At 44.3% G+C, this 11,836-nt stretch overlaps 1 protein-coding gene across 3 annotated transcripts in view; it reads right to left on the bottom strand.

Moving 5' to 3' along the window:
• Nucleotides 1–11,450, bottom strand: part of dhx15 (DEAH (Asp-Glu-Ala-His) box helicase 15) — a 61,580-nt gene extending 50,130 nt beyond the window's left edge. For 2 of the 3 annotated variants that reach the window (XM_080792465.1, XM_080792464.1), the window contains exons 1-5: nucleotides 10,994–11,156; nucleotides 7,287–7,635; nucleotides 5,206–5,399; nucleotides 4,128–4,287; nucleotides 372–590 (exon numbers count right to left, since the gene is read on the bottom strand). In XM_080792465.1, coding sequence (XP_080648591.1) covers nucleotides 372–590; nucleotides 4,128–4,287; nucleotides 5,206–5,399; nucleotides 7,287–7,635; nucleotides 10,994–11,055 — 984 coding nt within the window. In that variant the 5' untranslated portion in view covers nucleotides 11,056–11,156. Of the gene's footprint in view, nucleotides 1–371; nucleotides 591–4,127; nucleotides 4,288–5,205; nucleotides 5,400–7,286; nucleotides 7,636–10,993; nucleotides 11,157–11,229 lie in introns of those variants that run through there. The other variant, XM_080792466.1, reaches the window with a different exon arrangement.
• Between the last annotated feature and the right edge of the window lie 386 nt (nucleotides 11,451–11,836).

Here is an 11,836-nt window from a genome sequence, read left to right on the forward strand (position 1 = left end):
CATTGGAGCACCAGGCTTTGGACCACAAGCTTCTAGGTTCAATCCCGGCGGGCGCCACCGACTCAGCGTACGAGTATCCCAGAGTATCCCAAAGTAACGTCTGTTATAATCTGATCACCCATGGCTGTGTACTTGTACGTGAGATCACAGTGTACTTGATATGTATTGTGTACTGCCTGATCTGTAGCATAGTTTATAGTTAGGCTACCAGAGCCTGCACACACACTACCTGTCTGTCAAACCAGACGAGGGTCCAGTACTTAGTTTACAACAACGTCTATGCTTGCAGCAGCACTTTTCAAAGAAGGTAAAGCTCTCACAGGTGTGACATTAACAACATCACCAAAGACATTAAAACCCGTAGTCCGTACCTCCTGTCCGGTGAGGAAGAGCAGCATGTCTCCCTCGTCCTCCTCGCACATGTGTATCTGGATGACGGTGCGTATGGCCGCCTCCAGGTAGTCCCTCTCGGGCTCCGGCGTGTAGAAGATCTCCACGGGGTGCGTTCGCCCCGGGATGGTCAGCAGCGGGCAGCTGTCGAAGTACACCTGGAACTTACCCGCGTCCAGCGTGGCGGACATTACGATGACCTGACGGAGGGGGGGGAAGCACAGGGAGGGGAGGGGGGTTACTTTATGTGTTTATTTGGACAGGACAATGCACATCGTGCACACAGGGGTGAAAAATGAGTTACAAAATCATGGGATAAAAAAAATATTAAAAAACAAAAACAATTATTTTTTACATAGTTAAACATCTAGTCGACTAGTAAACTAGGCAACTAGTAAACTAGTAAAAATCACTAGAAGTGAAAGCCCTAGTATTTAGATCGACTGAACCGGTAAACGTGAGACGCTGACAAGTAAAAAAAAGAAAAAACAGCAACCTGTGCTTTCTGTAGCACTAACGGAGCACTAGAGCACATGGAGAACATCTTGATAAGGCAAAATTAGGAGAAAAGGAGGAAAAATGAATTTAAAGCAAACACAAACACATTTTTGTGCCATGTGACTCTCGGTACCCATTTCTTTCTTTCCCTTTTTTAAAGTCTAGACACTCTGCTCCAGTTTGCCACTTTGGGTTCCTCCAAATCCATTCCCACGTTTACCTGTAATTGAGTACATTGCAGTGTTACTGTTTATTCTCATATTCACAACCCAGTTCCCATTTCCAACACTGGAACACACAGTTCCATCCCAAAGTATTACTTCCCCTAGCATTAACTTTTTGGACAAACAAACGCTGCTGTGGTTCTTCTCTTCTCTCCTGTCTCGCCCCTCTCTCTATCCTTCCGTTCTGTCACCCTCCGCTTGCATCCTGACAGCTCGGTGGTGTTTGTTGAGAAAGAAAAGACAAACTGTGTCATTCAGCTCAGAAATGCACAGCGAGTCCTCCACTCCGTGACGGCAGTAGATCCTTTGCTCCTGGGGTCAGGCCATTTTAACACTTTTAGACCTGACGACGATTCTACAAAATGCCTTCAGTTTTCTGAAAAACCCATGTTTCTACGTCAGTGGTTGTCAAGCATTTTCATGTCAAGGACCCCCCGAAAAATATGTAATTGGCCACCGACCCCCATCAGAAAAGATATTGTTCCAGGGACCTCCCAGAAGCAAATATTTGAGTTAAAAACGTTCGCTCTGAAAGAATATTTATTCCAAATTCATTTCATTTCATTTTCACGATTTTTAAAAAATAGCCGCGCTACGAGCTTGTAGTTCTGCTGTTTTTCCAAGTATAAGTATAAGTATAACTTAAAACACCAAAAAAGGGTGGTTCCCGTTCAGAGTGGGTTAAGGCAGCCAGACGGGCTGGGGGTAATCGGAGTGTCACGGCAGGGTTCGTGCGGAGCGAGAGGCAGGCGTTGGCTCTTTATGGGCAGAATGTGCTGACCACAACTCTCATAAAGCAGATGGGTAATGACGGTGCTGTTTGTCAGCGTGGAATCAAAGGTTAGACAGTCTACGGAGGACGGACTGATGAATGAGGTTACAGGGAATGCTCTTCCCCCGTCCCACGCTTTCCATCTCTCCCTCCTATACCCCCCCCCCCCCCTGTCCCTCGTTCCCCCTTCTCCAAAATTAGAATGTTTAATTTGCCTTGATTAAGAGCAATTATGATGTCTCTCAGAGCGTTGAGTGAAATGTCGAGACGACGCCGTCCCCTTGGTGAAATGTCCAGAGATAAAATATGAGGTTATACGCAGCTCGCATCACAATCTCCTAATGGGGCCCGCGAGGGGCTTGTGTACCTGACTTCACCAAGGAGACTGTCATGGTCTTGGATAGGTCAAGGACTTCACATTTAACCCACTCTGGACGGGAACCCCCTTTTGGTGTTTTATACTGTGTTATACTTTAGCTATTGAAAAATAGTAGATCTACAAGCTCATAGCGTGGCACTGAGTGCCGTGCTATGAGCTTGTAGGTCTGCTATTTTTGAGAAATCGTGAAAATGTGCCTCAAATCTTTGATTTTATATATTATTACAGAGCGAACGTTTTTAACTCATATCTTTGCTTCTGTGGAACAACATATTTTCAGATGGGGGTAGGCGGCATATTACATATAATATTTGGGGGTCCTTGACATGAAATATTGAGAATCACTGATGAATAAACATGAAAATAAAGTACATTTTATTTATTTATTTCGATGTCAGGCCTAAATGACTTAATGTAAAGTGATAACGCTAGTTTGTTCCAGTGCCCCTGTTCTCGGCAAAGCACAGCGCATTCTTCTTTTACCCTACTTTGCCGTTTTCTAAAACTTGCTTGCACAGTCATCCACGTCTCCACTTCCAATGTGCCCTCACCCCCCTGTTTTTAGTGCCTCCATCGAGGCGTATCAAATGCCATCTCATTCCTCACGCCAATGGCCACTCCCCGCAACACCCTCGTTTACCCTTGGCTGTTTGTTAGAGTTTATTTTTTATCCTTTCTCACCGGAATAAATGTCCGTTCGCCCCAACCGGGGTCATATACAAGACCCTACATGGTCTGTGCCCGCCCCCCCCCTAAGTGAATTCATCAAACGAAAGCCCGATAGGGGAATCGGTACCAGAGCAACAACTCGAGGAGTGAAATGCCGCACCGGCAAACAACATTGGGCCAAAATCATCTAATGTGATCCTGGGCTCTACACACCCTCCACCAACCTAGTCCCCATATATGGGGGACAAGGGGAGAGCAACGGACTTGAACTCATGCTTCCTTCATGCCCGAGTGTCCAAGTTGCTCCTTTACACCTGACAGGGGGGAGTTTCCCTGGTTGGACGTAGCGCGTGGAAGGAACACGTTATTCCAACCAGTTCCTTTCCCCTCCATCAGGCGCCCCGGCTGGCCAGGGGGAGGCAGTTTAGAGACCAAGATTACTGCATGTTTTTTGTGAGGGTACCTACCCTAGAGGACACGGGGAGAACATGCAAACTCCACACAGAAAGGCCCTTTCGCCAACCCCGCCTTCGGGTATGGGCACTGATGACGGAGGAGGGAACACGCCGCCAGCACCCACTATGAATATTTATTGTGAATATTTGTACATTTAAAAACTGTGTACATTGGTGACTATAATATAGCATTAGTATCTGATCATGATATATAAAAATGAAAAATTACAAACATTATTTTTTACCAAGAAGGTCGACTAGTTGCTTAAAGCCCTACTACATACAATATGTACACCGGACAAACCAGAAATCAAGCCAGCTCTACTATGAGAACAAAGGGTTTTGAGGGCAACCTCAGTGCTCATACATACTACATACACGGCTAAATAAAGGTTTGAAATTAAATTAAGCACAAATAAAGTTCGACTTGACGTGACCCAAAACGAGACACACAAAAACATACGACTACTAAAGCGTTATTCATAGTCTGGATTTTCGGTGGTGAGGTGACCACCGAACTACAACATGACGTCACTGAGCCGCGGTGAAGAGCAAACCATCGCCACCGCTCCAGCCCTTCTCTCTGTTTTTACTCACCACCGCTCAACGTTATTTCAGCACCGGTGGTCAGCTCACCACCGGAGCGGTGGTCACCTCACCACCGGAGCGGTGGTCACCTCACCACCGAACATCCAGACTATGAATGAGCCTTTAGTTCAGTGCCAGCCAGGCTGTATTACCTTGAGGTCAGACCTCTGGCGGACCACCTCCTTCAGGACCCCCATGAGGATGTCGGTGGCGAGCGTTCTCTCGTGGGCCTCGTCCAGGATGATGACGCCGTAGCGCTCCAGCAGAGGGTCGTTCATGGCCTCGCGCAGCAGCATTCCGTCTGTCATGTACCTGGTGGTGGAGGGGACAGAGAAGCAGGGTTGGATACTAATGGTCATGTACCTGGTGGTGGAGGGGACAGAGAAGCAGGGTTGGATACTATGACGGAAAATGTTCGTACCTTTTTTCACTGACAAAAACCACATAAAAACTAAATAAAAACTAAGCCATGATGACTAAATATACTGACAATTTCGTCAACAAATAAAAAACTAGACAAAAAAATGTTAGGAAGGGACTAGTGGACAAGAGTTGCATGCTGAAAATAGTAGATCGGCAATTTTCAGCAAGTGTTAAAACAGTCATTACGACGGCATCAACGCCCCACCAAAATACATTTAGTCTGGCAGCCTTCTGACAGGCTTCTTTTGTTGTGGGAAATTTGGTATATAGTCTTTTTTTATTGGCCTAAAATATTGTCTATATACAAACATTCTCCCCTTATCGGGGTCCTAACGTAATTCCGACGGAGCTTGTTGTTAGGGTTTAGTTTAGGGATAAGAGGTAGGTTGTCGGTCTAATGACTGTCTGTCGGAGCAAAACACATGTCGGAACTAAGTACCGTACCTGATATTATCGCCACACGATACAATATTATGGCCCAATATTGTCATAAGAGGCATTTTGTCCCGAAATATTCTGACATTTCATTTCGTCCATATGGCCCAGTCCTAGTTTTACCCCATTTTGGGCAGGAACCCTTTTTGGTGTTAGCATTATGCTATGCTTTAGCTATGGAAAAATAGCAGATCTACAAGCTCGTAGCACGCCACCGAGTGGCGCGCTACGAGCTTGTAGGTCTGGTATTTTTGAAAAATCGAAGAACGACTGACATAGAAACATTAGCTTTTTCAGAAAACTGTCAGGATGTAGAAGACATTTTTTAGAATCTGATCTCAGGTCAGAATGGGCTAATATCTCCTTACTTACTTGAGTATGGTCTTGGCCGAGCTGCAGTCCTCGAACCTGATGGAGTAGCCCACCTCCTGGCCCAACATCACGTCCATCTCGTCGGCCACCCTCTGAGCCACGCTCATGGCCGCCACTCTCCTGGGCTGGGTGCACGCCACGGCTCTCTTTGGCCCCGGGACGGCCTTTATCATGTCCACGCACCACTGGGGGATCTGGAGAAGACACACATACAGAGGTCTATAAACCCTGGGACGGCCTTTATCATGTCCACGCACCACTGGGGGATCTGGAGAAGACACACATACAGAGGTCTATAAACCCTGGGACGGCCTTTATCATGTCCACGCACCACTGGGGGATCTGGAGAAGACACACATACAGAGGTCTATAAACCCTGGGACGGCCTTTATCATGTCCACGCACCACTGGGGGATCTGGAGAAGACACACATACAGAGGTCTATAAACCCTGGGACGGCCTTTATCATGTCCACGCACCACTGGGGGATCTGGAGAAGACACACATACAGAGGTCTATAAACCCTGGGACGGCCTTTATCATGTCCACGCACCACTGGGGGATCTGGAGAACACACACTGAACCCCTAATTGCTCCCGATGTGCCGATCGGTGCCTTGCATGGTTTTCCTCCACCATCAGTGTATGCATGTGTGTGTGTGTGTGTGTGTGTGTGTGTGTGTGTGTGTGTGTGTGTGTGTGTGTGTGTGTGTGTGAATGGGTGATATGAAATGCACAAGCTGTGTAAATACAGCGCCTTGGATAAAGGCGCTGTATACTGTAAATGCACCATTTATTTTACCATTTTAATAATTTTGTAAAAAAGTGTCATCGTCGACGCCAGCCCTCCCCCCGCCCTTTCAAATCAAATCAAACTTTATTTGTATAGCACCTTTACAACAGCCAAAGCTGACCAAAGTGCTGAACAGAGTAAAAACAAGACAGGAGTAGAGCAATGAAAAGAGACCATAAAATATAAAACAGAGCATACAATAAGCACAGAGCAGGAAATAATATACAGGTTAATCAGGTGCAGTTAAAGGCGAGGGAGAGCAGATGAGTTTTGAGGAGGGATTTAAAAAGCCCCAATTGACTCGGCAGATCTAATATGGAGGAGGGGCAGCAGGTTCCAGAGTTTGGGGCCCGCAGCCGCAAAAGCACGATCACCCCCTGCTCCTCTTACTGGTCGTGAGCTCCAGATGGGGGCATAGCAGGGCACAATTAGGTCAGAGAGGTAGGAGGGAGAGAGAGACCGTTAAAGGAGAATTCCATACTAAAAGGCTTTCTTACCTTTCTTTGTAGTTGTTACGTCGCCACCAAAGAGGTCCAGGTGTTATTTTGTGCAAAAGCTCCTTATTGGCCATTTCCCCTACCATAAGCCCTAAATGAATTGCATTGAATGGAATGGGAATTGAATGGGGCTATGGGGGTGTTGTGCTAATTCGCTTATTTCCATCGCTCAAAATTATAATTTCTTTGTATATATCCTCTCTTCATAATGTAAATAATATCCCAAGCGGCACACTTTACTACTTCTTTCGATGGAAATAAGCAAACTAGCATAACACCCTCATAGCCCCATTCAATTCCCATTCAATGCAATGCAATTCATTGAGGGCTTATGGTAGGGAAAATAGCCACAAAAAAACACCTGGACCTCTTTGGTGGGGACGTAACAACTACAAAGAAAGGTAAGAAAGATAAGAAAGCATTCTAGCATAGAATTCTCCTTTAACCCATTCTGACCTGAGATCAGATTCGTACGAGGTTTCCACTGGACACACACTGGTCTGATGAACCCATTCTGACCTGAGATCAGATTCATACGAGGTTTCCACTGGACACACACTGGTCTGATGAACCCATTCTGACCTGAGATCAGATTTTAAAAAAATGTCAGACGTTCTTCGATTTTTCAAAAATAGCAGACCTACAGGCTCGTAGCGCGCCACTCGGTGGCGCGCTATGAGCTTGTAGATCTGATATTTTTCAATAGCTAAAGCACGACACGATGCTAACACCAGAACGGGGTCCCGTACAGAATGGGTTAAGTGATTTTAAAAACTTTGACGTGGTCGTTACCTGCGTGGTCTTCCCGGAGCCCGTCTCGCCCACCAGCACGAAGCTCTGGTTGCGCGCCAGGATCTCGTTGAAGGTCTCCTTGTACTCCCAGACGGGCAGCTGGAGCCTCTTCTTGAGGATCTCGTAGTAGCGCGGCGTGTGCGGCAGGTTGGTGAAGGGGTTGATCTGCTGCTGCATGGCCGTCTGCTTGAGGAAGCCCACCCCGGCGCTCAGCGGAGAGTTGAGCGGCACCGACGTGGGTCCGAGCTTTATGGCCCGGTCGCGGTCCCGGTCGCGGTCTCTGTTGTCTCGGTCCCGGTCCCCCCGCGGCCGCTCGCCGTCGCGCTCTCGGTCCCTGTCGCGGTCGCGCCTGCAAATGAATGGGGGAAAAAGGTACACTTAGGGTTATAGGCTATACTTAACCCATTCTGACCTGAGATCAGATTCATACGAGGTTTCCACTGGACAACACACTGGTCTGATTAACCCATTCTGACCTGAGATCAGATTCTAAAAATGTCAGTCGTTCTTCGATTTTTCAAAAAAATAGCAGACCTACAAGCTCGTAGCGCGCCACTCGGTGGCGCGCTACGAGCTTGTAGATCTGCTATTTTTCAATAGCTAAAGCATAACATGATGCTAACTCCAAAATGGGTTCCCGTTCAGAATGGGTTAATCCATTTAGACCCGAGGACGATTCTACAGAATGTTTTCTAAAATCCTGACAGTTCTCTGAAAACCCGTCCCCATGTTTCTAATGTCAGTGGTTCTCAAACATTTTCCATGTCAAGAATCCCTAGAATTATATGTAATTGGCCACCGACCCCCATCTGAAAGATTTGAGTTAAAAAAACGTTCACTCTGAAAGAATATATATATATATATATTCAAAGATTTGCACCACATTTTCACGATAAAAAAAATAAATAGCAGATCTACAAGCTCATAGCACGGCACCGAGTGCCGCACTATGAGCTTGTAGATCTGCTATTTTTCAATAGCTAAAGTATAACACAATGTTTAAAACAACCTAAAGGGGTTCCCGCCCAGAATGGATTAAGACCAAGGCTGGAAACAATTAGCAGTGGAGAATAATGAATATGCATAACGTCACACAATAATATGAATTGCAATTTCCGAATTGCAGAGTCTGTAATTATTTGCATAAGAGTCATTTTAGCCCAATGACTATCTAAAAGTCATGTCTAGTTTACATTACTACCGAACAATTTTCCAAAGCATATTTGCATATGCATATTTCCTATTCTTACCTTCCAGAAAGCCATTAGTTTCCAATCATTTCGGTACACACACACAGTATGAAAATCTACTTTTAGATTTTAGATAACTTTCTTAAGACAGAGGACTCAAACTTAGTTAAATTCACTTTTATTAGTAGTCCGTTTAGCTTACATTGTCATTGCATTTTAATGCAGTTGAAGGTACAGATTATTTTGAAAAGTATAGGCAAAAATAGTAGTGCCAGGACAAAATTCAAAGGTCCATGACTCCATCAAGGCAACAGGGAACAGTAGCCAGGAAAGCATATCTGGGCCATTTCACCTGAACCTCTTAAATGGAAAACAATATATATAATAATATAATATAATATAATATAATATAATATAATATAATATAATATAATATAATATAATATAATATAATATAATATATAAATATAATATATATAGGAGACAAAAGGGAAATGGAACTAGTGTGCTACTGTGCTCTGTGCTTTGGAAACAGGAAGTAGTCACACAAAAAAAGATATATACATTTTGTTTACACCCGTGTGAAGTGAGGGGCGTTCTTATCATCATACATCATCTCATTCCAGCCAATCCAAATTTGCATCCTCACTTTTATCTTCGATGTTTGTGTTTACACAAACCCAGAAAACTGGCCATAGGAGGGGCTAGCGCCCCTCAAAAAAGTAGCCTGGGCAGCATTCCTTTTCGGGTATATGATCCGGTCGGGAGCAGATGATATCGCTACGTCATGTAGTAGTATTGTTTTGTAGTCATCAGGATGATATCGCTACGTCATGTTGTAGTATTGTTTTGTACTTCCTTTTCCCTCAAACCAATTTTTCTCAATAAAAACGCAGGCTACGAGAGCTTTTATTGTTATTCTTCCAGGTTTGAGGGAAAAGGAAGTTCCGGATGATTCTTCCTGCCTGATTGACTACAAAACAACACTACAAACAACATGACGTAACAATATAATTTGTCACAGACCAGGCTTTCCTCTGAGGTGGAAAGCCTGGTGATGCGAAGTTATCAAAAAAAGAGGGGCAAACTGTACCATAATACTAGGCCAGCCATTTAAAATCCTTGTGTTCAAATCAAACAGAAAAGGTTACTGCACATCCCCTTATTCATGCTGGAAAAGCCAGAGGAGAATCAAGTCCAACCTACAAAGGTCAAGAGACTAAATTAATGGTCTACAATGCAAATCATGTGCAAAATAACACTTCTTACACTCAGTCTATATAATAATAAGAAAAGCTGTTCTCTCTGCCTCAGACCAGGCCTTATTACACCTTAGTAAACTACTCTATGACGTGTGAGATTGTAGTTTAGTCTTTAGTTCAATGTTTGTTTTGTATACACAATGAAGGGAAAAGTTACGTCATATTGTCTCTTTATTGTTAATGGCGTTTAATGTTTGTGTTGGCACAGTTTGTTTTACATCACCATTACATCACCTCATCAACACGAGTTAGACTTTCATATATTATCGCACCTCACTTCACACGGGTGTGATTTTTGAAAATGTATATGAACATTTTTCAAGTTTTTACTTCAAATAAAACTTCCAATTTATACTGGAGGACTAAGCCGCATCAGGGCTGAAATCTTGCCCAAATACTAATAGTACTGACATAATTTGTTGGCCATATGAAGTACATTAACAAAATGTTGTTTATTGTCAATTTGTCATATAATAATAACTTGCAATGGGCAATCCACGGCCGGAGCATTTTGATTGGGCGGTAACCGGCATTCCAGCACTCTGATTGGTCAACAACAAATATCGACTCCAATTGATCAAAGACAGGCACAGTATTCCGATTGGTCAAAAACAATCAGACATTACAGCAGCAAATCTGACGTTGACTAGTATAGCTTATGATAGAGTTGCTATCTTGGTGTGTATATGAAACAAGTCAAGGATTACTTTGATTTACTGATAAAAAAACTAGTTTGTCAGTAAATTATATTATGAGAGTTTGCCGAATAACAACAATAGACAGATCACCAATCCACACTAGGCCATTCAAGTAAACGTGTTAGCATCGTTAGCTTAGCCACATCCCATCCATGCTGTTGCAACCAAAGCCATGATACTGATGACAGGCTAACCCAACCGGCTAGCATGTAGCCACGTGTAGGCCGGCCACACTGCCTGCTAGCTAGCTAGCATAATGCTAACTTAAAACCACTACTGTACAATAGTGGTTGTTTAGTTTGTGGCATTGCAACGTGTTACGAATGGATTAAAAACACGCTGCAGTGCTAAAACTAAACAACCACTAGCGGGTGTTTGTTTGTATTATTGTTATCACTATAGTGTGGTTTGTGTGACTTGTCAGTTAGTTAGCATGCTAGCAGCTAGCATGGGGTGTCAGCTAGCATGCTGTAAACACCCAACAGTAACAGACCAGGGGGCTACACTAACAACACAACACAAACAACTCTCCATTCCTCATAGCTCTACAAACATACCCGTCAGAGGACGATTTCTTTTTGTGTTCGTCGCCCAGATCTAACCGATGTCGCTTCGACATGTTATTAATATTCACCCGACTCTCCCAAGACTAGTGTTAAAGATAACAATATTATAACGGTGTGTGAATATAACCAATGCTGCAGTTTTAGCCTCAATACACCCGCCGCGCTAAGAAAAAAACACACACACACACCGGCAAAATGGCGACCGGAAGCTCTTCTTTAGTTCTTACCTCATCGTTACTGTTATTATTATTAAACCTTCTTGTTGCTAAAACGACAGAGGAGGAGGAGAAGAAGCTGATGGTGATGTGAGAGAGACAGACGTCGGTCCGGTGGTCGCGCACTGTGTTGTTGTGCGTGAGAACGAACGGTCTCTACTCGTCTTGTTATTGTCGACGCTGTGCTGCTGCTGCGCGGCACATCATCCTCCTCCTGGATGTCCGACCCGTGCGTCAGTCAGTGGTCCTTCCTTCCTCGAATGCTGCACGCCGCGGCCCGGGTGGTGGTTGGTTGTGGATGAGATGCTGCCTGCTACCGGTGGTGGTGATGGTGATGATGCAGGAGGAGGGTGGGGGGGGGGAGGTGGATATGATGATAATACAACGTTTATAAAACGGCTTTTAACGCCTAAACGTTTTCTAAACATTCCTTATTGTTGATTGTTTATTGTTGATTCTGTTGTTTTTCTGTATTGTCTCATTTGTTTTCACTGTTTGTACTTTGTTTTCTCGCTGTTGTTTTTCTGTGTGGTAGCTGTATAGTGCATTTGTTTTTATTTTCTCCTGTACAGCACTTTGTAAACTCTGAGTTTTGAAACGTGCTATATAAATAAAGTGG

The sequence above is a fragment of the Protomyctophum bolini genome (assembly GCF_963924005.1).
Source record: "Protomyctophum bolini genome assembly, chromosome: 20".
Classification (NCBI taxonomy): domain Eukaryota; kingdom Metazoa; phylum Chordata; class Actinopteri; order Myctophiformes; family Myctophidae; genus Protomyctophum; species Protomyctophum bolini.